Genomic DNA, 26,621 nt, shown 5'->3' on the forward strand with positions numbered 1-26,621 from the left:
CGTCTCCATAATGAACAAGATATGTATATAATACAGAAAAAAGGCTTGACAATGGGCACTCGGAACACTTGGATAAGATAAACACGAATAATACGCAGGAATATAATTACTGACATACAGTTATATTCTCTTATGCTACAGATTTTTCCTATGAGTATAAAAGTCGGAAAATATTCAAAAATCACAACAGAATATGATCGCAGTTAGTACACACTAGACCACCTAAAGACCCAACAGATAACAAACACACCATTTACAATATTACCTTGTGAATATGGGCTTAACATAAGGACAGACAAAACAACCAGCAAAACTCAAATTTCGGAAACATATAGCCAATACAAGATTCTAGAAACATAATGTCAAAAACCACAAAATGAATGGAATATGAACCATCCACACTAGAAAAGACATAAGACATGTTTTGAAACCACTTAATTGGTAATATATCCAAGTTAGTTTAACAAACACTACTCTTACTACTAATCATAATAACAGAAGTCGACAAAACCTAAAAAAATTTTCTTTAACCGTTCAAGAAGTTGATTCAAGTCATCAGGAAGGACCGATAAAAAAAAAACAAAAAAACGTGGATAGGCACACAAGATCCAAGGTGATGGCATAGTGTTGAAGTTACTAGTTACCATGAAGACTGATATTTGATTGCCACAATCTCACCACAAGGACTTGTAATTTACAAAATTATATTTGTTACATTCAAGAAGTCCCAACATTTTTAAGTATATATGCAGACCTATCACAAAGTAAATTATACGTCCTCATTACATACATTGTTGACAATTGATGAACCATGAGTTTTACGGTATTTTATAGCACATGTCACGTGCAGACTGTGCCGACATTCGTGTCTGGAGGTGTTTGTTTCAATCGCATGTTCAAGTCTGCACTACAGACAAGTATTAACATTACTGCTCGACTTAAACAGAAGGACAACAAAAAAGAAACATGATAGCTTTCAAAGCTCATTCTAATAGTTTTTCGCTTTGTTATTTGCAGTAGTTTTTTAAGTACAATGAATCACATAACAATGGATGACAATTGCAGAGACAAGACCGTTAACTTGACATCCTGTTCGACGGTAAAATAACCACAAAAAATTGTTTTACTTTCATATAACTTTAAATGACTCTGAGTCACTCAGTTAGAAAAATGGCATGCAGCATCTGTTAATAAGTACATGCTCAGTGAATTTTCTGAACTAAATACATGCTATGTAAAACAAAGTAAAATGAAGGAAATTCTGTAGATAGATTTTAACGGATTTATATAATATATTCCATAAAATTGGTATTTTCCAACATGTTAAAAACACAGTAACTACTTGAATTAACGAGAATAACATAAAAGACATTTAAGAGTTCACACTTTTCTACACTTTTCTCCGTCGTCAAACCGACAACAACTAAATTCATTACAGTAAATAATGTTCCTCTAAAATACTGTTTTTAATAAGAACAAATTTCAATAATTAAACAAAAATCCGTGCTGGAATTTACAAAATAACCTTGGAAGCAAATTACGGTTTTGGTCAAGGGACTCCGCATTATGATTAAAAATAATCATATCAGTGTAACTGGCCCAAAACTCCACATTATGGTTAACAGTAATCATAATAGTGTACACCCTTGTGCAAATAAATTGAAACAAATGGTCATTTTACAATATTTTCAGCATGGCGGACGGTGTAGGCTCGCTAGACACTATGATTTCCTTTAATAGCCATTTTTTCACACAGACGGCGTCATTAACTGTTTTGCAGTACGGTCGATCTGTTTTTGGGATATATGACGAAATTTTGAGGAATATTACGTCATTCAAAATTGCGTTAAAAGGGCAAGGAGACCAGTCAAAAAACAACTTCTTACCAACTCAATGAAGAAAAAACGGTATCAATGGAGTCTGAAATACAAGAACTGGACGCAAGAACAATGGAGGAAGATGTTATTCAGTGACGAGACTCATTTCTTCATACAGGGTCAAAGAAGTCTGCATGTTCGCAGATCTCCAGGTGAGAAACTTCGAGAATCTCACATTAATCAGTTCGTAAAACATCCCTTGAAGATGATGTCTTGGGGCTTTTTCAGCTACTATGGCATCGGAGGCTTACATATCGTAGAAGGTATTATGCGAGGGCCACAGTACATCGAAGTTTTGCAGAGAAAAGTCGTTCTAAAATTGAAAAAGATTTCCAGATGGATCTGGCATTTTCCAGCAAGATCTGGCTCCGTGCCACATCGAAACCTGTGAATAATTTTATGACTACAACGCGAATAAAGGTGCTGGACTAGCCTGGAAACTCTCCGGACTTAAATCCTATTAAAAATCTTTGGGCGATTTGTAAGGAAAGACTTCGGGGAAAAGGCTGTACTACGAAAGATAAGCTAATTGAGGCAATAATTGAGGTGTGGTACTGCAATCCAAATATTAGTAAAGATTGCAGTCAACTCTTGGACTCGATGCCAAGGCGGATTAATCATCTTCTGAGCAATAAAGGCGGTCATATCATTTTATCAGAAATAAAACGCAAAAAATTGAAAAAATCGTAATTTTCCGTCTTGTTTCAATTAATTTGCACAAGGGTGTAACTAGCCTAAAACTCCACATTATGGTTAACAGTAATCATAACAGTGTAACTCGCCCAAAACTCCACATTATAATTAACAGTGATCATAATAACATGTTTTTCTTTTGTGTGTGTGTGTGGGGGGGGGGTTGTTTATATAGGTTCACTTAGTATTTTGCAAATTAAATCGCGTTCAAAAACAAACATGGTGTCTTTTTTAAAGCTTAAAGCATAAATCAACACAATGAACTATCTGTGGCATGCTCACCACTAATATAGAAATCCGATTTTTTTTTTCATCGATGCGAGTCCACTGACTAACCACTGAGCCATGGAAAGCACGGCACAATGTTGTGTATATGATTTATTGTGTTGATAAATGAAACAGAATAAACGTATTCTTAAAGAAACAAATGGCATTATTGTCCCATTTTAACTAAAGATTATTATATGCTGATACTACATACAGTCTATGAGAGACGACCTGATATTTAGTTTGATCAAACCTTACTGTTAGTGAGTAAATAAGCATATTTAGTAAAAAATACACAGAGAAAATAAAAGTTTAAGTTAACATGATTAGCGATTTAAAACATTATTAATCCTAAAATGGGCCGAAGGGTCACCTGTTTTAACCCCTCGTACTACATAAAGTACGTACTGTTGTGTGTTAGTCAGTAAGTAGACATTAAAAGTACGTCACATAAGGGACGCTATACATTGCAATTTGCAATGTCGTGACATCAGTGAAACGTGTACATGCCATGAATCACGAGAAGAATTATGCGCTCTGTAGGTTACAACACAGCATGACATATGAACATCAAAAGCAAAAAATAAAATATCTGTTGCTCTTCAGTTTTATTTACTCTCAAAACAAAATACTTCCGAGTACCTTGCGGATGTACATCTAGTAATATAAGTGTGCATATGAACAAGTAAGTAATGTGATCTGGGTATGAACAACAGCAGTTCCTATATTCAACTAATGTCTTGTAGCCTATACATTCACCTGAGACTAACTATAAATTTAAAACATTAACTAATTAATGATTAGATATGGGATCGCATAGACCACTAACCACGACAATATTTATTTAAATGAATACATAACGCGCCGCGCTAACTAATATATATTCAAAGTTTACAGACCCCAACCCTACTTATGATGCATTACTTTTTCTCACTGCTTTACGAGTGGCAAGAATAACAGAAAACCAACAAAAACTCAAGAGTATACGTTATTTTCAGACACAAGAATACATAAAAGAAATTTTGATATAAATTACTTAGCATATGTGTACCAGTTGCAAAAGTAATATAAAAAAATCTCATTAAAGACAAGACGAACTCCAAGACTTAACTTCTCAAGCTATCTCAGTTACAGCTGTTAAGGTCAAAGGTTATACATGTTGAAATTCCTTGTGACTACTCAGCCACTTTTTCCCACGCTTAAAGCACTACTTCGAGCTTCAGTTTCCTAACATTAAACACTCAGATAAGTCCTTGCTGAGAGACGCAAGTCAGACAGCCAGGCATGAAACGCGAGCAAATTTGAATTGAACATTAGCAACAGAGGCCGCTTTAGATCAAAATGAAAATTTAAAAAAATATATTCGTACGATTACTTGAAGTTAAGGCAATGAAAATATTATAAACAGCCATTAGCTACGGCAAAATGTTTGAAGTCGATTAAAATTAATTTGGAATTTATATATGCTCCATACTTGGATTTACAATATACGCATCGAAATATATGTATAATAAATTATATTCGGAATGAAAAAAGACCCAAGATTACCAATAATCCTCAATGTTTGCAAATACGATTACACGTGATAACACCTTTGATTAACACCAAATCTGCTAGCCATTCCTAATTTAGCAGTGTAAGACTAGAGGGAAGGCAGCTAATCATCACCAGACATCGCCAACTCTTGGACTACTCTTTTACAAATGAATAGTGAGATTGATCATCACAAAATAACGCCCCCACGGATGAAAGGGCAAGCATGTTTGGTGTGACGGGAATTCGAACCCACGACCCTCATATTACGAGTCGAACGCCTTAACCCACCTGGCCATGCCGGGCCAACAAAACAAGTAATAACATTTTGACTTCTTAAGGTCACCATTGGTTAATAATATGATCTGAAATAATGGTCACTCCCCTCCCTTAAAAAGGTTGAAACATTGTTATTTGTTTTGTGTTTTTACGTAAATATTTTTAACACCTATATCAACCATTTCTACTACACAGATTTACTTCAAGTGGGTCCCTTGTTATCACAAACAATCTTATTTTCGACTAAAGCAAGATCTACACACTTTTATTCCTACACAAAAAAAAGGGTCCAACCTATACATGCACATTTGTGTAAAATAAAAAACACATTCAGTACAGAATGTTTATTATTCTAAAATTCAGTTAAATTACTTCACAAATGTTATGTAAAAAATAGAACATTTAATGTCTTGATAGTTGAATCCTTAAAACTTTCAACAGGTATAAAAATTTGTAACTGTCAGTTATAAGTAGTTATGTAACCTGTGACTTAACTCATGTTACATGAATCCAAGCACCTTTTTCAACAAAGGCCTCAATGCTATTTGATATGAAAAGATAAACACGTTGTTTACAACAGTCTCTGTACAAACTACAAGCTTTATATAAAATAAATCAAATTAAAATGCACAGACAATAACATATCATAAAGTTAAATTTCTTACAAGACACAAACATAATGATCCACATGGACTAAATATTCTTTTCAACTATTTATGCACCAAGTTGCTTGTGAATTAATTAATAACATGGTTTTTAATGTGTCACACAAAAATCTCTGAACACAATACTCTCAATATTGAAGATAATTCCAGTGACTGCTACTTGGAATAACCTCTATATTTTACATACAAAATGAATGGCTTCAACCAACATTTTTATTAGTTCTTTACAGTGAGTGCTGTAATATGTAAAAACATAAAATCATTTAACATTATGTGGGTTTCAGTTGAATATTACACAATCCTTAGAGTGCCTACGATGAAAAATATTCTAAATAATTCTGGGAATTTCACCTCCAATTAGCACATGTATTTATGTCACCCCCAAAAATAGGCCTTCCCTGCTCCAGGTAGTAGGCACAAACACAAAATCAAATGGGTACAAGCCACCAAGGTATAGTCATTATTATGTAATTTCTACTTGAGTAAAATGATTACTCGATGCTTACCACCTTTCTGTAGCTGGTTATTAATAATGGGAAGAACACATACCCAAAAATCACAAAACTATACAATACTAATGGATAAATTAAACTAGTTATACAAGGATAAGTTAACAGTTAATGAACATATACAAAAGTCCACCTGTAATGTTTTAACAATATTTGAAAAATACTTATTTTATTTCTTAAAACTAAAAAAATCATCCATTTTAATAAAATTAATGCTTAATTATTTGGTAGTTAAGGGTGTAGAAACTATGGTTTATTTTACTTATAAAAGAAACAAAATCTATGTATACCAGTAATACACTCAGGTGGTATTTCATAAAAAAAAAGATATTAATAAGTTGTGGTATTCTCATATAAACTAATTTCCATTCAATCATTGGGCAGGTCTTTTAATAACAACACGATTGAACAGGAAGTTTCCATGGTTATCTGAATTTGTAAAACTTAAGTTTTAAACTGAGCAAGAAATAAACAGACTGATACCTTTGAAGCTTAGTGAGAGAATTTTTATTAATTACACAACCATAAACAACCGTGTGCTTGCATATATACAAAAGATTTTTTTTATTCAATACTGTGCAGTACTGCAGTTTTTTTTTCTCTCAAGATAAAGCTCTTGGAAAACTAAACACCAAATAATTGTTTGTTTGTTTGTTCTGAATTTTGCGCAAAGCTACATGAGGGCTATCCAGGCTAGCCATCCCTAATTTGGCAGTGTAAGAATAGAGGGAAGGCAGCTAGTCATCACCACCCACCATCAACTCTTGGACTACTCTTTTACCAACAAACAGTGGGATTGGCCACCAAATTATAATGCACCTATGGCTAAAAGGGCAAACATGTTTTGGTATGACAAGGATTTGAACCCATGATTTTCAGATTGGGAGTCAAGCATCCTAACCACCTGGCCATACCAGGCCAAACACTAAATAAATCTGCCTAAAAAGGCAAGGTTTTATTTGCTTCACAACTGTGTTAACATGTTACTAATAACTCTCTCATAGCTTATGGTGCATAGAAAATACCAATATCAGCAACTAAAAGACATCAACATATTTTTGTAAACAAAGAAAGGGGGATATCGGATATGGGAAAGAGACAGACACACTAAAAAACCTTACATTTCTAGACCAAGTATAATTATACCAAAACTACACAGAAACAACTACACTAATAATTCAATAACTTTTAAATCACTAAAGATAGTTAAAATGCACATGTTGTACAAAACATGATATACTTATATATCATAATGTTTAAAATAATATCCACAAGTTATAATATTAAACACATATTAACTGTTATATATGGTTTAAGTAGTAGTATAATTCTGGTCTATATTTTTATTCCCTTGATGTAATCATCCTCTATGAAAAGAATAAAAAAGGTAGAAAGAAAAATACTCACCCCTCTGGCTAATCTAACAGAAATGATTAAGATAGCTACAGGATGAAGACAAAAACCATCAAATGAAGAGAATACCAAATGAGACAAAATTATATGAGATAAAGGTACTAGGAGGCCTACCTACCAGCCCACATAATGACCTACAGTGAGCAATTCAACCAGGCTGTTTAGGTCATAGAAAAGAAAAATCTGATTAGATGAAACTTACAGATGATACCTAACCTTCAAAGAGAGCCCAGAATAAAGGTATTAGGTGCAGGCTACAAAAACATTGAACACTCACTGAATATGACCAAAATTAAAATCTTAATTGGACATATGGAGAAATAGTAACCTTGAGCTTCTGGGTAGCTGAGTGCACCACATCCAGTCATAGCTGCCTCTACAGAGAGAGCCTTAAAAGACATGGAAGAGTTGGACACACTGGTAGGGGTCTCATAATTAGTAATCCGGATGTAGATGCCAATCTGATGCAATCAACAGAATTGAACAATGTGTTAGAATAAATCACATTTTGCACTCTGAGTAACATTTGAAATGGAGTGAAGGTTGAGAGTGGTAACCTCATCCTGTCCAGATGGAAAACATTTTTTGCCAAGACCCAAAGAGAAAGTACTGGAGACCAAATTTCCTACATTTGGTGATCCAATAGTAGGCCAAACCCAACATCAGAATTGCATAATGAGAGGCAATCCAACTAAACTTGTAAAGCAACATCTATTCTGTCAGGAGAATCTGTTTAGATTGAGACAATAGACCTGCTACCACTTGCATCACCTGTGGAACATCAACAGGTAGAAGGATGATAAGACTAGTCCCATGAAAGGAGGTTTGAAATTTGAAAATAAGGAACTCTGGTTCACATACATCCTTGATGAGAAACATAAGACACCACTAAAAAAATAGTAGAGTGAAACCTGTTGATTTAATTCTCAAGAAGCTTAAGACCATGAGACCTTGCCCATAGAAGAACAAGAAGGCTGAAAACATTGTGTAGGAAATCTTCATCAACAGGACTTACTGTGGAACTCCTGACTGTTGGTATAAGCACCCTGTCCCTGAAGCAAAGCATTCATGAAGAGAATGGAACTCTGGACAAGATGGCAGTGAAGGAACCCAGTTTGTAGTAGTATTTTAACTTAACCCCTCAAGACTGAAGAATGAAACTAGGGAAACCAGGAAATAGATGTGTACAATTCCTGGTGGTTTAAAGACCAATAAATGGATCACTTGTGTTCTCATCCCAAAGGCATGACAGATTCAAGTGATGCCCACATTCCCAGAAAAGAAAAGAAAACATCTGTGCAGTGGGAGAAGGAAAGGTGAGTAAGAGTGTGACATCATATTATATAACATTTAGCACAATGGGAGACAGCTGTGCCTGACTGAGAGATTATAAGAAAAATAAAAAAACCAGAATGATGACATACTGAATGGTAGAAAGAACAGATATCACAGTCAAAACAAGAAACGTACCTGGGTTGTATCTGAAAGTAGGAACAGGATGTGATACTCTAACAATTGATGAGATGATGCCAGCAGTAACCACTCAACCATGGAATGGTGTGTGCACAGTACAATGGAATGAAGAGGAAAAAAATCCTCATACAGTTCAGCAGCACCCATGTTTAGCCTAGCCTGTGCAAGACCAAAGAAAAAACCTGGAACAGCAGTACCTGACCCTTATGTACCACAAATGCCAATAGCAGTGAGACTCCATCACGAAAGCAAAGTGCAGGTTAGTAATCGACTACGACCAAATTGTACACCTACAATCCCAACTAAAAAAACATCAACATTGTTGGAGAAAGTTCCAAGTCCCAAGACAGATATCTGCAAAGCTTCTGGACTGATGGCTAAGATTACCATGCAGATCCTAAAGGTATACAATAATCACTGACACTTTTAACAATCCTACTAAGCAGTGGAAACCTTAGATTCAGACAGAATTTATTCTGAGTAGTGATGTACCATGAACTTGATGTCAGGGATCAATACTCAAGAACAGTGGTAGAACTATGATCACCATATAAAAACTGATGACATTTGAGACACCAACAACAGCCAGAAGGAATGTAGAAAGTAAAAACTGAACCAACATGCAGGCTAACAATAGATCCAGCTCATCCTCAATGAGACTGGTGACACAGAGATTCTTACAACAAAGTGAAATGAAAGTTAACAAAATGTTCAGGTTGAATTGTAAATTCCTAGCCTTCCTCTGTCCCATTAGGTGGACTACACACTCTACCTTAGAACCCTGAACTTCAAAGAGCAGGTACCAGCTGGTGGTGGTGGGCAAAATTCCAATGTTCCAACAGGGTGTTGGATAAGACCTAACTGTCCCTTCCACCATGAATGACAATTTTTGTGTATAGAAGAAAAAAAAATCACTCTTAGACCTATCAGCCATCACTTATGCTGCAGGCACAAAAGCAACCAGGTAAAATATCACACACTCATAGAACCAACAAAAGAAAACCAAATCATAAGCAGGTTATCCCAACATGGCTCCATTTGGTTTTTCATAGGCCAGTTAAAGAGCATTGTAATGTAAGTTGTTTTGTTAGATCAAAGCAACTGTGTAACACCTACTACGACCACCCTAGGGATCAAACCCCAATATTGAGAGAACACAAACTTATCACTGACCCACAGGGGGATGAATATCCAACAAGCTACAACCAAGGCAAATGAAAAAGCAAATTTAAATTATCTCCAAGATGTCAAGGATCATCCTCAAATGTAGTCTCAAAGCCTCCCCAGAGTACCCCCACAGGTCCAAATATACTCCATCTCACTGCAAATGAGATCACTCACAGTCTCAACCAAGAGTGATGCCCCCAGTTGTGTAATGCAAGATACCAGAGGTAAGAAAAACCTAATCTGGGAATTCATACTATAATTGGAAGAAAGAAATAATGTTTTATTATTATTATTATTAACATTGCAAAATCAATAAGGTAACATGATAACATTCAAAATTTCTCTAAATGATCGTAATACTGGGAAACCCGGAATAATTACAAACTTGTTCAAAATTCAGTTCTTGAAGTATAATTGGTCACAAGTTACTATCTGTATTTAATACACCTATATACATCCAGTTAACACATGCAAAGCTGCAGGCATCCTTTCAATATTGTATTTTGGGGAATTCTTCATACGTGTATAACATTTTTAAAATAAAACTTTTCATACTTCTCATGTACGTACAATTTCAGATTTCTTTATTTAGTGTATAAAAAGCCAGCTTCTTACGATACCAGACTGATTACTACTAGTATCAAAATCAAAAAAGTTTATTGCCTTATAAAATAATCATACACCAGTTTCAATAACTCCTTTGTCTTTCTCACTTAAAAAACAAAAAATTGCACATCTTAGTTGGCTGAAATATTTGTTTTGAAATATTATTTTTTTAAAAACATTATGGTTACTTATTTTCTCAATATACCACTTTAATTTTCTTTCAGCCAATCCACACATTTTGTTGCAAGAGAAACAAGTTTAGACAATTACTATCATTCATTGTCTTTAATTTTAATTAGACTGATCAATGTGATAGTTGGTTGGTTGGTTGATTTAGTGTTTTATGGCACAAAGCAGCTAGATTATCCGCGTCAAACGTCCGGTAAAAATGTAAAAATAAAGTAAATGTAGTAAAAGTCATAAAAGGAAATGAAGGTAAAATAAAACAGCATTGAAAAACAGAAAAAGCATAAAACCAATGTTGACACCTAGTCTACAATGTTAAGAGAGAAAGCAGAGTAAGAGAAGTTGTAAAGGACTTTCTATAGCATAATGGTAATGATCATAACCTGCCAGGAAGACTAACAGGTAAGAACAAAAACCACCGTCAGTCACCTGAAGTTGGCCTTTCCAGTCCTGGTTATGTGTCATTATGGCCAGTATCAAAAAGTAAAGTAATAAAAGTGTTAAAAGACATGCAGCAAAATTGTAATAATAACTCGCCAGGATGACTAATGGGTTATTCAAACAATGTGGTAGTTAAAGAAGTACAGTGCTAAAATGTAACACTTTGAATTTAGAACAAATAATGAAGACAAACTATGCTACATAAAACAGAAGAAGCAAAAATAAGTTTTATTTCAGACTATAATTCAATTAGAAAAACAGTAACTTGGGCTTAAGAATAATATTTGTGTGTGTGAAATGCTAATATTCTCTTAAGTACAAATTAAATCACTTGATATTACAATTTTTTTCTAACAATTATAATTATCATTTCTTCACTTTAAACTATAACAACAATGTTCCTTGTTCCCAAAGTTTCTTGAAAAAATGTTACAAATTTGGAAACAAATGGGTTATTAATAATTTCTTACTTAATTAAAAACTATGTAGTTTAAAAAATACTGCTAAATTGAGGGGATTGGCATATAAAATGTATATAAACAACAGGTATGAAAATCAAACAGTTACCAACTAGACTCAAAAGATGTTTGATTAACTTACAATTTTTCCAGTAACTGAAAGGTAGATTCTTGACGAAATGAGCCTTTAGGGTCCAAGTCTTTAATCTTTCGAGCTAATTCTCTCACAGCATAGGAAAGTTTATTATACCTTATAAACAATCAAAACTAAAATAAATTCAGTTCACCTAACATAAATCAAGTTTAAAAAATTAAACAAGTAAAGTGGAGTAAGCCAATTCATAAACAAAAACAAAAGACTAAATACCAACATAACCGTATGTAATCTTTGGTATCTACACATCATTATACAAAAATTTAAAAATGATATAATATTTCAGCATACATCACATCATTAATTTAACTATTGTAGAAAAGATATTTTGAGTAAGAGTGTGAACAAAGATTTTTAATATTGCCTTTAATATTCAACAATTGCAATCCTTCATACACACAGAAATATCAAACTTTTAATGTTTTTGATAATCTTAAACAGTTCAGTTTCTTTTACAACATGGGACAAACACAAGGATGCAGTTTCAGTATGTTTCCTTTGTTAATACTATTCTTAGGTAAATATAGATCCCAGAACCTAGATAATTTTATACCACACAGCAAAGTCCTTGGGCCCTTCATTACATTCAGATCCTTTGTCTCCGTCTAACAAAAACATTTTTCTTAATTTGTAAATTTCTATAACCTTAGAATATTACCTTTTTTTTTTCCAACGAAGACACATTATTTCACATTCTTAAGAATTCACTATGTCTATGATTTTTTCTGAATCAAAGGATCAACAACAACTACAAAATATTCAGATGACTATAACAATAGCAAATTCAGATAGCTTTTTGAAAACTTCCCAAGTTAGACATGAAATAACATCTATTACCATTTTCTTCTTTTTATCAAGTATCTAATAGGTTAATTTTTAAAGTTTTACCTCACCCACAGGAATCTTTGTAATTAATTTCAATGCAGCAGTTCCGGAAACAGTTTTTTTTTAGGATTTAAAATACCATGAGGTTTATATTGGTATTTTCATTCCTCAATGTAACATCCTTATTCCTTATAACTTCATTCCACTGTAATTCAACTGCATTTTAGTTTTCATTTCCCTGTCCATTCAATTATACTTTTAAAAAGTACAATTCCTTTACATTTATGTGATTGGGAGACCCACTTTTATATTCTTATGTAACCTGCCTTTTTCTTATTTATTACAAATAATTTTATTCCACTGTAAATAAATTACATTCCATTACCTGTTTAATGAAAATTCAAGGTTTATTAGTTCCAATGCATTACATTTCCTAACATTTCACACTAAAGTAAATGTTCTGATGGTAATCACAAGTTACTCATCCATCCCTAAATGTGTGAAGATCGTATTTACTCCTAATTTTCTTACGCATCTTTTTATTTTTCTAATTTTACTATTTAATTATCCCAAATTGTATTCGTACTTACTACCTTACTACTTACATTACAATGCTTACAACTGTGATATACACTGTCAGTTGTTGCTTCTATTAGTTTCATCGTGCCTTTTAAAGCTCTACCCAGTTTGTGTTAACCTTAAGCCTAACTCCCTGATCTAGAATACTCACTTTGTATAATCTTCTCGTTTTTGAATATGATATTTACGCATAATTTTAACTTCATGCAAGTTATTGTCCACTTCCCATGATATAAAGTCAACTTTCTTGAGAAGCTTTTTTTCGTGAAACTTCAATTTCCTTACCATTGTTATTTAATTCAAAATATTTGGTAAACACATTTCTCAGTAAAAGATAGTAACTTGTAGCGACCTCTCATTACTATAAAATACAGGATTAAAAATTTTCACATGCCAACATTTTTAGTAAAGTTATATTTTTCCTACATTTTAAATATTTTTACGAGGATACGTTCGTGTTAGCACTATCAGCCCCTTTATCTAAATAAACAAGGTTTGTTTGTCGAGTTATTTCTGAATTTCTCAAAAAGCTACACAAGAACTACCTGTGCTATTCATCCCTAATTTAGCAGTGAACGACTAGAAGAAAGACAGCTAGTCATCACCACCTACCGCCAACTCCTGAACTACTCTTTCATCAACGAATAGTGGGATTTATTAAATGTTATAACGACTCCACAGATGAAAGAGCAAGCATATTTAGTGAGACGGAGATTCGACCCGCGATCCTCATATTATGAGTCAAGCTCCCTAACCTAATCACTTGGCCATACCAAGCCAAATAAACAAGGTTATAGTCTTATGAAAATAAAATGAAACTATGGATAATACGAAAATTTATCATTATTAGTGAGAAGAAATGAATTACTGTTGCCTACAAAAGTACTTTTCCTAAATTACACTGTTATTAATCTAGTATTTTTTTTAATTTTCTAAACTATTTGAAGTTACTGTATATTTTAAACTTTATTTGATGTCACGAAATTGTTTGATTGGGATTGATTCACTTCTCAAATCACTGTTAAATATTTGAAATACGGAGGTGAATTCAAATAAAGCTAGTTTATTTGAAAAAAATTGTGGACAAGAATAACCCAGTAGTTAAGGTGCTGTGCTATGGATCTGCGAATCTCATTACAGACAAAAAATTGCTCTCCGCACTTTGGGGCTATGAGGGTGTTTATAAGAGTGGTGATCAAAACCTACTATTCTGATACAAGATAGTAGCCCAAGGGTTGGCACTAAGTATTTCTGACCAACTGCCTTCCCGATAGGTTAATCACTCTAAAATTAGATATTAATATTGCATATTATAATGTTGAGCAACTTTGAGTGAATGTTTGAAACGAACCAAGAATTTAGAAGTATAATCATATTTATTATCAAAGCTAACAGCTGATAAGTGCCGAATTTGATTGAAATATAAATGGTTTAAAATATTCCTAACAGCTGCTTAAGAAGTAAACATACAGAGTGTCCGAAAAGTCTAGAGTTATATACACACTTCAAAGAATTTTACAGAATTTATTCCAAATGTTGTGGTCCTTATAATTCTAAAGAAGTTGGAATTAATAACAGGAATAACTCGACCTTGTTGTGCTTTTACAACATCATAATCAGTCATATATCTGAAATTAAGAAACGTTGCGAATGATGTTTGGAATCAAATCTTTCATAAACTATGTAGTTTTTGCGCTTTTGCAGCCGTTTAATAACGCACACCGTCTATGATTTCACTAAAAAGGTAATTAATTTCATTAATGTTCAAATTTAACTCACTACTCTTTTACTTTCTCAATTCTACAGACAAGTGATTTAAAAAATTATGAATGTTTTTATTATTTCCCATTCTCCAGCACCTGAATTTTATCTGCTTTATATATGCACAAACAAGGGTGATGTCTTGGGGCTCGAGTTATTTCGTCAGTCATAAACTTTTAACATTTATCCAAAAAAATATACTTGGAAAAGTTATTGATCATTAAACACTAATTTCTTATCTGAACGATTACAAAGTAATGAGAAATAAAGTCTTTGTTGTTTGCTCAATAACAGTCATAATATGTATAGGAGACAATTACAGCTTTCTTTCAAACTTTAAACTGTGGGTACTTTTTGTTTTGAGCATAGATCCATCCTACACGTGTAAAAAGTAATATTGACGTAAACAGTGACTTTAATAATTATTAATATTATAAATATTTTTATATATAATAGAAACATTATGTTATTTTCTTATCAACTATAAAATATAATTTATAAACTAGTGGATTTAAATTGAGCCCTTTCCTTTAAAACAAAATCCCTGGTTAAAATTAACAGATAATGGTCCCCAAAATGCGCATGAATTTTTCAAGACATTTTTCCTGACGCCTTAAATGAACAATACAGAGTCTGTTCTTTTGATAAACTACATCATTTAGCTACTCTAAATAATAAAGAACTTAAAAGTACTTGAGAAATCACCAATGGCCTATATTATTGTTAATAAACAAATGAAGGTAATCAAACAATCTTGTAACTGTAATGATAAACAAAATCTATAAAGCAGTTAAATTTTCTACTTTTAGAAAATGAAAAATTTACTGTTAATCAACAGATTGTAATACTTTTTAAGCTTATTGTTGGTAGTTTTTTTTAGTTGGTGTACATTTCTTGCATAATATTTGATAAATAAAGTTTGCAATTAAATGCTGAAAAATTGACTTCTACATGGGACTATTCTTTAAGTGTAATTTAATTGACATAAAATTAGTCAAGTGTAGTTTCATTAATGTTCAAATTGAGTTAAGTACTGTTTTACTTTCTCAATTCAACAGACTAAGTAATAAATTGGTCAACAGAGCCAGCGCATAACCTAATACAAAAAATAGATAAGAGAATTAGGAAAAGCATCCGAACATATTGTGTTATATAAATTATCTCAGGAACTAGGAAATCGTCTTATTATCAGTTTTGTGTGCGGTAATATGTGTGTGCTCACGTTCCACAACTTGTGTAGACTTAAAATTAATGATTTAATGTATAACCGTAACTGCATTTATGTTGCTTGTTTTTAAAAACCGGAGTAAATGAGGTATTTTAAAATGTAGCTTTATTGATTTAAGAGCTTTCTAATTAAAATCGTCAATTTAAACAGGAAGCAGCATACTGTTATTGATACAATGTTTTCATCAGTATAATAACAAGTTGTACCACACAAGACCGAGCTTGCAGTATCCAACGAAACATCCATCATTTTTTGCAATGTAATAAGCTGTGGTTCAGTTAACTTGTGAAGAAAAGCTATTCGTTTAGCAAGTACTTAATTTAAAATATGCTACAACTAATACAACTATTTTCAAAGTTGGGTCAAATTTATCTGTTTACTTCAACATAATCATCATTTGTAAGAATGAAGTCGACATTTACAAATCAGGCGGGTGACTTTGTTTAAAATGATTGGTAAAAACAAGGTCAAACAAGACTGACAGCTTTGATATCCACTAAAGAATGCAACTTCTTTCTATTACTGCAGGAACATATCATATCATGCTTGTACTTGCTTCTTTTGACAACATCACAACATTTACTGACATAGACAGTTCATAATTACTTTAACCTAGCTTGTCTCCAACCTTTACATTATTGCTGAATGCTGATTGTACATGGATTATAGGAAGTTTCTTCTTCAGTGCCCAGCAGTCAGCCTGTAGTCGAAACAGATTCTTCAGAACGTTTTGTTAGGTTTATTTCATCAGTGACCCAGCAAGAATGAAATACTTTTATGATAACTTTGTCTATCTAATAGAACACAAGCTGGCATAACCAAGACTACTTGTTAACTCTTGTTTTTCCTTTCATAATATCCTAGTTATTAAGCATAGTCTCATTGATATACTTGATAAAATCAAATGCTGAGGTGTCTAGTCTAACAGAAAGCACTATGTTGCTCTTTCCTTATTTCAGATGTTACTTGCTTAGACTGATTGAAAAAAAAATGCTTTGGGATTTCGTTGGCTGTACTTTAAAAGGATGTCACGCAGGTTGGCTTCAATGTTTTCGCCTCATTCATAAAATAGTTAGAACCACTACCCCTACTTAATCAGTAATTTGAATAGACTAGTGGAGCCAGTAATGACGTGATGTTCAGTCCTGTAATTGGCTGAATAGAAATTACGTATGTAGATTAAAACAAAACAGTGTATTAACGTAACACATGTATTTATTGGTATTTATGCTAGCATTTCAATTCTAGAGAAAACATTTGGGTTACCAGGTAATCTCTCTAATTTTTGAACCATGTTCAGGTAGGAAATCATCTCTTCTACTTTCTAACAGAACGATACCAGCCAGTAAAGTTTGTCTACTGACCATATCTCTTCAGTACACGTTAGTGACTAATCTACAAAATGATAGGAATCAGCTATACTGTCTGGTAATAGGTTGAGACTATTAAAGAGGTTCCCCCACCCAAAAGCCTCAGCAGCATTTCAATGATGGCTCATCATTAGCATATTTTTTCTTTTTTCCCAGAAATTCCCGACAAGCTGATGTTGCCAGCAACTCAAGAGGGTCTGGACCACAATTATCATTATTGGTCTGGGAAGGGGGCCGAGGGTCATCCCTTGAAATACCTATCAAAACTGCAAGTGAGCACCCCGTATCCATTTTTGTGTTATCTTATTTTGGGTTGATTCCATTATCTGCTTCTTTCTCCATGTCACAGACTATTCTACAAAAAGATACCAGTTCTAGAATTGTTGAAATATAAGAACAACAAAAGAAACAAAGAGAAACAGTAAAATATCTACCTCTCACAGGAAACAAACTTAGTTACAACACTGGCGACCAGTGTAGTTCGATCTAATTGTACAACATGCTGTAATTGATACACAACATTTTAGCCTGTGATTCTGGATTTAATTCCATAAAATCCAGAGATCATATTTGAAAGAACTTCCTGACTTACTTGTTTTTCAATCTCAGAAAGACAAAAAAAAGTTTGAACTATGAAAAAAATGAAAGTGTACCTACATCTGCAATTACCTTTAAAGAACAATAAATATGACACAGAACATGGTTTCAATATGTTAACCTTAGATACAAAGCTACGTGGCTTAGTAAATAATTGCTGTAAAAGTTAAAGCTTCATTTAAAGCGATGTTTTAGATGTATTTGTTTTATTTGAAAAGGTTGTTTTACAACTGATAAGATTCTATACGTGCTAGCAAAGGTTGTGTTTACTTTAGACATATATTTGCTAATTGCTGTATTTTGCAAAATCCAACATACCAGATAATTAAGTTTGTTTGTTTTGAATTTCGCGCAAAGCTACTCAAGGGCTATCTGCGCCAGCCGTCCCTAATTTAGCAGTGTAAGACTAGAGGGATAGCGGCTAGTAGTCACCAACAAACTTTTACCAAAGAATAGTGGGATTGACCGTCACATTGTAACGCCCCCACGGTTGAAAGGGCGAGCATGTTTAGTGCGACAGAGATTCGAACCCGCGACCCTCCAATTACGAGTCCAACACCTTAACCCACCTGGCTATGCAGGGCCTCGTAAGATAATTAAAAATTGAGAATTTAAAATCTACAAATAGAGGTCACAAAAAGTAAGCCAACAAGGCTGGAGATATATTGTTGACAGTTTGTTCAAGCTACAAATCCTTATTAGACTCTACATAAAATTATCTACTGTAGTGTGTGATTGCACAGAAATTTTGCAAAAGAAAAAAGATAGAGTTGTTTTAAAGTTAACTTGATCTCCTTAATTTTGTCATGCTGCCTTCACTTCATGCCATAAAAAAAACCCAGAGTTTTCCTAACGTGCGAATTAGTTGGTAGTTACAACTCGTGCATTTTTAGTAAATTAATTGACACTGCCACACGAAAGGTTCAGGATTTTGCTATTGCATATCGATTCTCGAATCGCTATTGTTCATCGTTACACGAGTTTGCTGTCTCTATGTGAATTTCTCCGACTATGTTTCAGCAAGTTTTTAACAGTGAACGATTATTATAGAGAAAGTTTCTACTCAGACGACAGTGCTGATTCTTTTCACTGTTTGTTATACTTAACTAAACTCTTGAGCAATGTATTCAATATATATTACCGAGTTTAGCATGGCAAGGTGGTTATAGCACTCTACTAGTAATATAAGAGTCACGGGCTTAAATCCTCACCACACCAAACATGCTCGCCCTTTCAGCCGTGGAAGTGTTATAATGTGACGGTCAATCCCACTATTCGTTGGTAAAAGAGTAGCCTAAGAGTTGGCGGTGGGTGGTGATGACTAGCTGCCTTCCCTCTAGTCTTACACTGCAAAATTAGGGATGGCTAGCACAGATAACCCTCGAGTAGCTTTGCGCGAAATTCAAAAAATAAAAAAACCCAGGGGCACAATCTACCATGCTGACCACAATGCTCTGTCAAGCCAAAATGAAATAAATCATAACAGAAATTAATACCACTTAATTGAAGAGTCTAACACACTGTTCAGAATGTTAGGATGACAAACTACACAAGGTGAATTTGTAGGCCAAGATCAAAGTCTTCTGAGAGTAATGTTATAGCATTTCACAGCTTAATCATTCATGCTCATGAAGACTACTGGTAGTTAAGCTCTATTGCAGCATTTCCTAAACAGTGTCCGGTGGAACTAGCCGCCTTCCCTCTAGTCTTACACTGCTAAATTAGGGACGGCTAGCGTAGATAGCCCTCGAGTAGCTTTGCGCGAAATTAAAAACAAACAAACAATCAAAACCTAAAAGTACTTGTATTACTTGTATATACTTGCATAGCAGTATATTATTACATATTCATCAGTTGCATGGTTGGAATTACATAATTTGATCTTGTCAATAGTAAATAGACTTCTGTCATTCACATTATGAAACATACAGCTAAAATATTTAGTACAGTTGTGTCAATTTGGATGTTTGTAATGAAAATATTCTAGTTTCGTGATCTCTCACTATTTATATTTCAGGTATTAAAGGTAGAGTATGCACCATGAAAATCGTAAACAAACAAAAGAAAAACTTTCTGCATTTCAACACTAAATTAGACAAAAACTTAAAAAAAAACGTATAATGTTGAACACAATACAAAAATATTGACGAACGTATGATAATACCTTTTAACATAGGAAAGCAGTACACAAAAACACACTCACAAAGATAGAAATACCCCTTTAAAAACAAAAAAAGTGGTATATTTCACAGTGTAAAAAATATTTATCAATAACTATCTACTATTTTAGAAATCTAACAAAATATGGATTTTAAGAACGTGGTAGTAAAAAGAACACAACAAAGTAAAACCCTTGAACAAAGACAATGCCCATTTAGAAATAAGTACTATGTACCTTAAATTATTCCAACACAAATCATACTGAACACTTTATGTGAAACTATGTCATGAAATCACTCATAAAGGCTTCATACTATTGATAATTTGAACTCCATTTGGTTGAAATATCCCATGAAAATTCACTATCCGCTGGATATTTCAGCATAAAAATGGAAACATTCTGTCACTATTATTAATAAAACTAACACGTACACTGAGATTTCAAACAACACTTTTCAAGCCAGTTATTACAGTTAACTTTATATTAACCAATTCTCAACTTTAGAATCAAGTTAGTTTCTTATTATTATTATTTTCCCTTTTTCCATGCGTTGACTGTTTATTTCCACATTTCTTATGTAATTTTGTGTCGTGAGCTGTAAAACACTTATGAATAACTATATATATATGTGTGTGCATGAGATCCCATACATTAATTTACTTACAGAAATATAAGTAGTCCACTAGTTAATAAAGCTCGTCTATGGCCACTGTGTGACTCATTTCAGTGCTTCTCAGGTTATATTATAAAACTACACTAGTTAAACACTTATGGGTCTTCAATCTACATTAATTTATAGTTCAGACTTCCCAAACTAAATAACCAATAGCGAAAAATGTCTCAGTTAAGTTTCTTTAACCAAAAGTACTTTTAATCTAAAATCAAACTCAAACTGTTACAACTGTACTTCAATATACCAATCGTAGAAACACAATTCTCTCATAACCTATAAAATTGGTGTATTTCTCAGATGAGTCTGTCGAGTGCAGGAGGCATGATTCATATAATTCTTACTACTGAGCAAAATTCTGACGGAATTCACTAGAAATATCAGACGCTATTTTACATCAGAAAACTCACTCAATGGCTCTGAAAGCAAAAGTTACAACATCTTTTCAGTCACTGATTTTCTTCAATCATATGACTTTGCTAACTTTTGTTGATCGTGTAATACTCCAATAGCGTAAATACACATCATGTAATAATATTTAATAGCTCAAAAAATAATGGGTTTAAAGCCCTTTAAGTCATTAGTTTCACGACCAAATAACTGTTTTAACGATTTAGTATGTTGATTGTACAGCGTGCATCATCTGATAGTCTGGAAAGTAAGCAATGCCATTTCTTTTTAGTTTGCGATTATATATATTAACAGTTTTCTTAACTGCTGATTCTTGAACAGCTACCATGTGATATCCTGGGAATATCTCATTTAGTGAAATTGCTCGATAGCTCAGAAAGCAAGCATCATAACACCTTACAGTTATAAATTACTCACCATAATGATAATCTCAGTTTATGCTAGTAGGGACCTACGAGTACTGTTTCCCCTACCAGAAAAGCAGTTCTAATTGGAAAAGGACGTCCATCAATAACACATTCAGTCGTTGTCTTTTTTTGGATATCTGTTTATAGTCTGCACCAGAAGTGGGGCCATGATTTTCTGACTAGTTACATCCTGGAAGTTATGTAGAAACCTCCTTCCGCGGTTCTAGGCTGGACAGGCGCGAATCCACTTTGACGATTCTAAATAGTTCTCGCTTTCCATGTGCCGAAAGCAGTCATCAGAGGCTCCAGAAAAACACAGATTTTCCTGTGTCTGATTGACGTCAGGAAATTTCACAGCATCAGTATAATCCACGTGCAAGATTGTTGCTAATGATGCGTTTAAAAAAATCAGAAAAATATTTCAAATTCAAACTTTTTATTAATCATTTATGCAAATACAAAACAGGCAGCAGTGGCAACGCTAAAGATGGGGAAGCGTGATACATGAAACTTGTCTGACTCTCTTAAGAGTTAAAATAAATTGAGTAAAGGTTAAATTTCTCAAGTCTTCAGTTAATAGGCAATCTTCTACAAGGCAAACCCAATCAACCAAACATTATATAATATATGATTAGCCATTGGAGCTTCTTATGTTCCAAAATTCCTTTTCAATTATCCTTAAAAAAATAATCCTTGTCCCCAAGCCCATCTGTCTGTACTCGTTCGCATCCCAACTTTCAGAGTTCTGGAGCCATATTGCTAGGTAATAGTGTTTAATTATATAACTTGCCAATATACAGTTTTCTCTATGGTATGATATTTTTATTTTTTCTTTGTTTGTTTTTGAATTTCGCACAAAGCAACTCGAGGGCTCTCTGTGCTAGCCGTCCCTAATTTAGCAGTGTAAGACTAGAGGGAAGGCAGCTAGTCATCACCACCCACCGCCAACTCTTGGGCTACTCTTTTACCAAAACGAATAGTGGGATTGACCGTCACATTATAACTCTCCCACGGCTGAAAGGGCAAGCATGTTTGGCACGACGGGGATGCAAACCCGCAACCCTCAGATGACGAGTCGCACGCCTTAACACGCTTGGTCATGCCGGACCCTGTGATATTTTTAATGAAGTTTTCAATCCCATAAGATTAATGTAACATTTCATCAGTTCAGAGAAAAATATTTTACTAAACAAATTCCTAAATTTCATCTGCAAACATCAGTGACCATTACTGGTCCGCGATGATATTATGGTTCGTGATATAAAAATATATAAAACAAAAACTTTATTTTAATACAAAGCTACACAATAGGCTACTTAGACCGAGTCTACCGGGACAATAGGTCATGAATTTTAACCCCTGAGTCACGAGAAGAAACATGTTTTCCTGGAATAAAATAGTGAAAATGTGCCTACGCTTAAACAACAATTGGTATGAAAGTGAATCACTAGAATTTGCCTAGGTTTAAACAACAGTTAGTAAGTAAGTGAAAATCTCTAATATCCTTACGCTTAAACAACAGTTAGTATGTAAGTGAATCATTAGAATGTGCCGAGGTTTAAACAAGAGTTAGTACGTAAGTGAATTTCTAGAATGTACCTAGGTTTAAACAATAGTTAGTATGCAAGTGAATCGCTTGAATGTGCCTAGATTTAAACACTAGTTAGTATGTAAGTGAATCGCTGGAATGTGCCCAGGTTTAAACAACAGTTAATATGAAAGTGAATTGCTAGAATGTGCCTAGATTTAAACACTAGTTAGTAAGTAAGTTAATTCAACAGACGCCTATTTCATAACTACCTAGTGTATCGTCACCACCTTTTGAATGTGACGGACATTCACCGTCAGCAGTGTTTATTTATTTTAAATACATACATAACATTCGTAAATTAAGATTTTTCGCTGTTTATTTAATAACGTCTGAAGTTTAAGTTGATTACGCTTCGTGTTAATTGGTAAAACATAAAGGGTTGAAATAATGGCTTAAAAACGTAATTTATTATATTTTCCGCGTTAAATTCGATTATACTGTCTTTCTTAGCAGAACAACATAGATTTTACTCTCCTATGTGTATACAGTAATAATCACAAATATTATCTTGCGGTGTTTGTGTTTTTCTTACAGCAAAGCCACATCGGGCTATTTGCTCACGCCAGCGAAGGGAATCGAACCGTTGATTTTAGCGATGTAAATCCGGAGACATACTGCTGTACTAGCGAGGGGAGTTATGGTGCAGACGGACTTTAAGTTACATTGAATTTACAAAATTTACTTACTGACTTGGAACGTTCGCTATCAACATGTCACTAAATCTAGATCGTTACAATTTCTTAGAATTTACGTACTTATAACATCTGTTTTGATCAAATTTCAGAGGCTTTGTGTATGTTTGTTCGGTTGAAACCACCCACTTAGAGTACACATAACCACATTTGCAGCGTTAAGTTACAGACCAGTGTGTAGTAGGAAGTTTACCCTGTTTGATTATAAAGAAAGCCCGTTTTATGTACCATAATGAACTTTTTACTGTGATTTCTGAAAGCGTTATTCAGTTAGTATAGAGTACATACAAGGTGACGGTTTCTGTTTCTCTAATACAATTAATAATAAAATCTGCTTAGTTGTTCTCACCAGTTTTGAGGTTGAGCAGAAGTAAACAGTGCAGTAAGTGTCTTGCAAATAAAACTAGAGTGAATTTGTTTGTTTTTGAATTGCGCGCAAAGCTACACGAGGGCTATCTGTGCTAGCCTTTCCAAATTTAGCGTTGTAAGACAAAGGGAAGGCAGCTAGTCATCACCACTCACCGCCAATTCCTGGGTTACTCTTTTACCAACAAATAGTGGGATTGACCGTAACATTATAACGCCTCCACGGCTGAAAGGGCGAGCATGTTTGGTGCAACGGGGATTAGAGCCCGCGACCCTCACATTACGAGTCGAGCGCCCAAACCACCTAGCTATGCCAAGCCTAACTGGAATTGAAAGAGATTGGATTAATAAAATTACACGGTCCTTTACCTACTCTACCGACGACGAGTATCTAGACCCGAACTTTAGTCTAATAGACCTTGATATTGACGTTGAGCCACGAATGGCTACCCTTGAAGAAAACACTTTCCGGAAATACTGGGATTATAGGGTAGCATTTCTTGAAATTAAATTCTGTTACCTTCATTCCTACAAAATCGCCCCTAGTGATATAGTGGTATGTTTGCGGATTTACAACTCTAGCAACCAGGTTTCGATACTCATGGTGGTCAGAAAACATGTAGCCCATTGTGTTGCTTTGTGCTCAGTTACAAACAGACATTTCTTATAAATTACGATGCGCCTGTTTTTTGGTTCTTTGTCTAAGGTTATTGAATAAATAAACTTTTACTCTGAAAAGCTAGTAGTTAGAAATAAAACATAAATAACTGAGGATGATAAATAGGGTAGCAAGAAATCAGAAATTAGTAAACACTTATCTACCAGTTTTAATAATATCCTGTCGCCTTGAGTGATTATTTTCAAGTATGAACTGTCATTACTTTTCTTGCATGATTGATCGAAATTTATAAGTAATCGTATCCAGATAACTTGAAACCGTATTACAACATCACCTACGTTGTTTTTGTCTTCCTGAGGTACCTTTGTAGTTTCTAAGTGCTCAGCGTTACTTTTTCATTGTCACTCTCTAGCATTTCGTTCAATTGTAATCAAAGTAAATTGTTTACAACGAAAGATTAATATATAATAAGTTACAACTGCCGAAATGATTTAGATTTGGTTTTTTAACGAGTAATACCGCATGTCAGCAGGAAATTCCAGATTTGAGGAATGTTTAATTGACAGTAAAGTGAATATATTTATAATTCTCTATGTTGCTATGAAACGTAACCTTAAATCATACTATAATGGAACTCTAGCTTATTTGATACTGAAAAAAAAAAAAACCTTTTATTACGCAATGTGCAACCCTATCTTGTCGAATTTTTTTATTCTGTGTGCATGTAGATTTGCAATAGAGGTCAAGATTTTTCCGTTTCGTCTCTGTCTTCCGTCATGGAGAATGTCCCCATTCACAGAGTGCAAATATGATGTTATGAATCTATTTCACGCGGATCTAATGCAATGACGCCATCTATATAAATATAATAATTCTGTCTGTTGTATGTCTATGTTAATATTTCGCAGGTTCCACACAAATTTTCAGTTTTGTATGTTGCGATTTTTATGAGCGTTTTTGCTGGGTTTATTTTTACCGTTACTTCACTCTTGTTAATGGTTCTATATTAAATTTATCATGAAAGTTTGTTGGTTCCATGAGGAGATACGTGCAAATTTACTGTTTAACATTTTGTGTTTTGCTGTTTTCATATGCGTTTTAAGGTATTTTTAAATTATGTATAAAAGTTTGGTTTGCTTTGAATTTGGCGTAAAGCTACTCGAGGGCTATTTGCGCTAGCCGTACCTAATTTAACAGTGTAAGACTAGAGGGAAGGCTGGGAGTCATCACCGCTCACCGCCAACTCTTGGGCTACTCTTTTACCAACGAATAGTGGGATTGACCGTCACATTATAACGCCACCACGGCTGAAAGGGCGAGCATGTTTGGTGCAACGGGTATTCGAACCCGGGACCCTTAAATTACGAGTCGCACGCCTTAACAAGCTTGGCCATGCCGGGCCATTAATCTTTCATTACGTGTAATTGTACACAGGAAAGTAATGGGTTTCCACCTAGAAATAATGTTAATCGGTAATTTTTGTATTAACAATACATAAGCTTCCATAAAACAAGCAGTTTCTAGTTGGATTTCCTGGTGAGACAGTGAGTGGTAAGTCTTCGGATTTAGAACTCTGAAAGCAGGGATTCGATTCCTTTGATGGACACAGCAGAAAGCCTGATA

General features: G+C 34.0%; 2 protein-coding genes across 4 annotated transcripts in view; one reads left to right on the forward strand and one right to left on the reverse strand.

Annotated features, from left to right (window-relative positions):
* Positions 1–13,497, reverse strand: part of LOC143248864 (U3 small nucleolar ribonucleoprotein IMP3) — a 34,671-nt gene extending 21,174 nt beyond the window's left edge. Inside the window, exons 1-2 of one of the 2 annotated variants that reach the window (XM_076497723.1) lie at positions 13,277–13,489; positions 11,710–11,817 (exon numbers count right to left, since the gene is read on the reverse strand). In XM_076497723.1, the coding sequence (XP_076353838.1) occupies positions 11,710–11,817; positions 13,277–13,413 (245 nt within the window). In that variant the 5' untranslated portion in view covers positions 13,414–13,489. Of the gene's footprint in view, positions 1–11,709; positions 11,818–13,276 lie in introns of both variants that reach the window. The other variant, XM_076497724.1, reaches the window with a different exon arrangement.
* A 9,645-nt stretch (positions 13,498–23,142) lies between these two features.
* The window catches only part of LOC143248866 (uncharacterized), a 117,046-nt gene continuing 113,567 nt past the window's right edge, over positions 23,143–26,621 (forward strand). Inside the window, exon 1 of one of the 2 annotated variants that reach the window (XM_076497728.1) lies at positions 23,143–23,161. The gene's annotated coding sequence lies outside the window, so the exon portion shown is untranslated. Of the gene's footprint in view, positions 23,162–23,193; positions 23,213–26,621 lie in introns of those variants that run through there. The other variant, XM_076497727.1, reaches the window with a different exon arrangement.

The sequence above is a fragment of the Tachypleus tridentatus genome, chromosome 4, assembly GCF_004210375.1.
Source record: "Tachypleus tridentatus isolate NWPU-2018 chromosome 4, ASM421037v1, whole genome shotgun sequence".
Taxonomy (NCBI): domain Eukaryota; kingdom Metazoa; phylum Arthropoda; class Merostomata; order Xiphosura; family Limulidae; genus Tachypleus; species Tachypleus tridentatus.